Consider the following 4,819-nt stretch of genomic DNA (forward strand, 5'->3'; position numbering starts at 1 on the left):
TATGCGAAGCATCTCGCTTGTTGGGTTTAGACCGAGGCGTTCTCACACCTTGTTGGGTCGGGGCGGTCGTTACAAACCCCGGAGCGGTTTCTCCCTCCAGTTCAGTTGGTTTGGGGATATGAGAGCACGGCTTCACGCTGAATTAACTCTCGAGAGGCCAAATAGATTTTGAAAATCCTTCCAACAATCTTCCAACTCTGGTTCTTACAGCAGTTTGGTTTCAGGACGATTCGAACGCGGAGACATTTTGATCCTAAACTACAGAACAGCCACCAGTTGACCGCAGTTTGGCTTTTCTGCTGTTAAATGAAAAGGTATCAGATGTTTTGTTCAGGCTCTCACTCCATAAACATGTGGGATAATCCTGTGAGGATTTGATAGCAAATGTGATGATCCACAAATAATCCACAGAGAGCTGATACCCCGCAAGAAAGTCCTTTCCTGCACCAAATGTCTGACCAGTGTGTCTTTTGTTGATTTATATTTACTTTTTTAACCTTTATTCAACCAGGCAAGTCAAGTCAGAACAAATTGTTAATTCCAACAGCGGCCGGGCAGGAGGGAAGAGGCCTCTGGACGGGGAAACGGGGGAAAGGGAAGACGAGAGACAAGACAGAAACACACACTTGAAATCAGCAAACAGCCAAACAAATAACACCATTAAATTAAATTAAATTAAAACATGCGACAAAAACACACGGCAGCCCCGACAGAGGAGTCCGTGTTGTCATTCTGAACTACTGAGAAAGAGTCTTTGAAGGCGGAGAGATGAAATTGTCCAATTTCTGCAACTCATTCCAGTAATGAGTCAAGTTGATGATGAATTATGGATCGTTTGAAATGTTGCTGTGTGAAATGAATCCGAATCAATTCAGCAAACGGCCTTCGACTCTGTTAGTGTCGTCGAGCGGGGAAGACGATGGACCGGAGATACATTGTTGCCTTGCTTTTTTTTTTAAATTTTAAATCATAACTGAAATCGCACTGGAAAGAATCGTATAGAGAGCCTAAGCCCCTCCCCTTCCGCTGGACCACCATGGGACCTTATTTCGGAAAAAATATGTACGGTAGTCAACGGCGAGAGACAAATAATTGTTTGATCCCGTTTGAATTGTGCCATGAATTACACATATGATGTTTCGTCAATTTAAAAGATAATTTTGCAAGTCAAGAAAGTCGCAGTTTGACGTAAAACTGTTGAAGTATAAGACTGTGAAAATACGTAATTAGAAAGACTACACACCCAAAAGTGGCGTAAGTGACGTAACTTCCTCTCTCCACAAGCTACCCAGAGCCGCTGAAGCTCAGTCCCTCTCAGACAGCAGGAGGATTATACACAACCTGGAAGGTAGACAGGAAGAACGGATTTAAACTGGTTTATGTCGTATATCGTGCGAGACGAGAGATGTAGTTCACTGAGCGGTTTCACACAAAACTAAACGTTACTTTACTGTTTTACGACAAACTGCGACTTTCTTGACTTGCAAAATTATCTTTTAAATTGACGAAACATCATATGTGTAATTCATGGCACAATTCAAACGGGATCAAACGATTATTTGTCTCTCGCCGTTGACTACCGTACATATTTTTTCCGAAATAAGGTCCCATGGTGGTCCACCGGAAGGGGAGGGACTTAGGCTCTCTACAGGTTCCCACAAATCGACTACGGCGGCCCACAAGGGACAGTAGTGATTTTTAATACCATGGGCATTTTCAGATCATTTCACCGCACACTGACGGCGTCACCGGTTCCAATCTCAGGTTCATGTTTTTGTTTTTTTTGTCGTCTCTCTCCACCACACACTGTCCCGTAAAGCAGAAACACTGAGAGGAAAAAGCGCGGAGCAAACCAGCTGCAGGGGGAACGGCTTGGCTCTGTGCCGCAGTCCAAAGGTCTGTGTGTGTGTGTGTGTGTGTGTGTGTGTGTGAGAGAGAGAGAGAGAGAGAGAGAGAGAGAGAGAGAAAAAATCCTCTTATTATCCCTTCACCAGTTCTTAGTATTGTATTGTTGTCGCTTGTTTATTGCAAGGCTGCTTGCAATTATGGGATGCACAAATACCTACTGTTGGTACTTTCTGCATTTGTATCATATTATATTTGTATTATTATATTTGTATTATTACATTTGTATTATTATATTTGTATTATTATATTTGCACCGGTCTCTGTGGATAAGCTCAGTGGGTTTATTTGGTTTATTTGGTTTTGTTAGTTCTCAGTATTAAGATGCTGATGTGAGAGGGCAAGCTAATTCAGTTCTATGAAATATGAATATCATTGATTACTTTATCTATAGATATTATGTATTGATACACGTACTGAACACAGACCAACGATCCTCTCAGCTGAGAAACCTGTCACCTGAACAAGCAGGAAGCAGACTTGAGATCTTGTGTTTGTGTAAATGACTTAGATTGAAAGTGATGAGATTTGTTCCAGCGGACGACTGAATTTAAATTCTGTTTTCTGAATTTGTATGGAATGATTGAATTTATTGAAGTTGAAACTGATTATAGAAATCAAACTCATGATGCTCTTACCAAGTTTTTATCCTATTAAAACCATATTGCATTGAAAAGTCCTAGATATTTAGTTTTCTTTAAGATATTAAATTGATACTGGCCTCTTGATTTGTTCTGACTTGACTTGCTGTTCTACATTTAGACTTGGGACTTGACTAGAGACTTGTGCCTCAAGACTTGAGACTGACTTGGGTCGTCCAGCTCTCTCTCTGCTCGGTGTGTTTGTCCGTGTGTGACGGGTCTCAGCTGCTGCGTCGGTCCATCGCTCGTTCAGTCGTCTTATCGATCCTCTCTGAACTCCTCTGCCTCGCTGCTGCTGCTGCCAGAGACAGAGATTAATGGACTACAAACATGGAGTGGTGCTAATTTATGAACTACAAATTTACTCACTGCAAAGTCACTAATTACAGCTTCTCAGATCAAGGCTTTCCTTCCAAAACAACAGTCACCTGATCATCATTAGAAAACAGATGACTTCCTCTAAAGCTGTTATTCTGTCAGCAAGCTGCTCAAGACAGCAATTAACTTCAACAGTAGTCATTAGTACGTTTTAACTTGATCCAGCACTCATTTTGTCTTCAAATGGTGGAATTAAACTTCAGTATAGTAGAGATGAAATGGCCTTACATGTCACTTTTTGTCACAATTACGTCACTTCCTTAAACCTGCAATAAGTGATTTCAGACCCTGTAACTAATCCTGAATCTAACGTGTGCTACGTGGAGATTTGAGACGTAACGATGTAAACAAACAGCCACACAGCAGCAGCTTGTTGTTGTTTTCTCCTCTTTCCTAAAGCTTGTTGTCAAAGTCGACCCGAGCTAGTTTAAAACTAGCTCCTCTCCTCTCCTCCCCTCCCTGAAAAAAACTCTGGTAACAGCGAATCGATGAAGCGAGCGAGTAAACCTTTTCAGCTAGTAAACTTACTACCTGCCTCTTCACTTGTCATTGTGTGACCTTCAGAGGGAGAACAATCTGGCAAAGTGAGACTGGTAACCGGTGATATTTCTCTGTAGGTACGTTTATTTTAGCCATTAGCCTTCATGCACGGTTTGTCCTTAAGGGCTTCCGTCGCCCAGTAGCTTTGCTGTGTGTGTTTACAGAATGTGTTGCGGTTGCTGTCGCCCTCTAGTGGTCAGAACAAAATCGCTTTAAGGAGAGAAATCTAACTGTGACTGAATCATGTAAACTGGGGTTTTCCTTGATATCACATTACTAGAGCGCATGGAAACGCGCCGATGAAATTATTACCATAATCTGATTCATTATTCCCAGTTAGCGGGTTATTAGTGAGCATGAAAACACGCTCAGTGTTGGTGCAGCAGCGAGCCGGCAGCTAACTCAACACCGCAGGAGTGTAGTAACTAATGTCCAGAGCAGAGTCTGTCGAGTTGTTTACTTCCTCCAGGACGACTCGCAGAGAAACTGATCTGGAGTCAGCGCTCGGGGCTCATTGTTGACCCCTGGCTGACCCTTGCCCCTTGACCTTTGGCCCCCTCTGTTCCACTCTCACTGCTCCAGCCCGGGGCGGCTGGAGGTGTTCCTACCTGTTAAACTCTCAGGCGGCCCGCTGGAGTGTTTTTATTTGACCGTCTGGAAGGAAAATGTCAAACGTTCGGTGTGTTTGTCTTCAGAAGGAGTTCAGTGTTTCTTCCACCGTCCGATTTTTCCTCTGAAGTCTCTTGTGTGGTCTCACTGTCATCAGACCATCAGACCACCAGACCACCAGACCACCAGACCACCAGACCATCAGACCACCAGACCACCAGACCATCAGACCATCAGACCACCAGACCGTCACTGCTGCCTGGTGGATGATTCTAGCTAGCTGATCGATTAGAGGACCAACACATCTCATAAAGTTTGTGAAATGAGCACAAACTCTGAAACACTGATTACAGTTGGACACAAATAATGTGAAGATTACGTTAAGACATCTTTTGTCACGAGCAATTTAAGTCCTTAATTTAGCTTGGCAGATACATGGCTGCTCCTTTTATTTATCATTTATTTATTTTTCTAGTTGATGCATGTGTTGTTGTTTGTATAATGTGTTATGTCTTTTTTTATGGTGAAGGCAAAGGCAAATTTCCACGTTGTGGACAATAGTTTCGTATTTGTATTCATATTCGTAGAAGAAAATGAACAAACTCTTAAGCTTAGTTTCTACCTGATGCGCCACAAATGACGCAATCGCGAACCTGGCGACAGACGAGGTCGCTTCGCTCCCAGATTTTAGTCGCTCAGTTCAAAATGGATGCATTTGAGGGAAGACTTGCTGAGCTGGGACGCTC

General features: G+C 42.9%; 1 protein-coding gene across 1 annotated transcript in view; it reads left to right on the forward strand.

Annotated features, from left to right (window-relative positions):
• The window catches only part of LOC139910832 (uncharacterized), an 18,309-nt gene extending 13,952 nt beyond the window's left edge, over window positions 1-4,357 (forward strand). The window contains exon 12 of the mRNA XM_078284532.1: window positions 4,231-4,357. Within this exon, the coding sequence (XP_078140658.1) occupies window positions 4,231-4,357 (127 nt within the window). The remainder of the gene's footprint in view (window positions 1-4,230) is intronic.
• The last annotated feature ends 462 nt before the right edge of the window (window positions 4,358-4,819 follow it).

Source organism: Centroberyx gerrardi, chromosome 7, assembly GCF_048128805.1.
Source record: "Centroberyx gerrardi isolate f3 chromosome 7, fCenGer3.hap1.cur.20231027, whole genome shotgun sequence".
NCBI lineage: Eukaryota > Metazoa > Chordata > Actinopteri > Beryciformes > Berycidae > Centroberyx > Centroberyx gerrardi.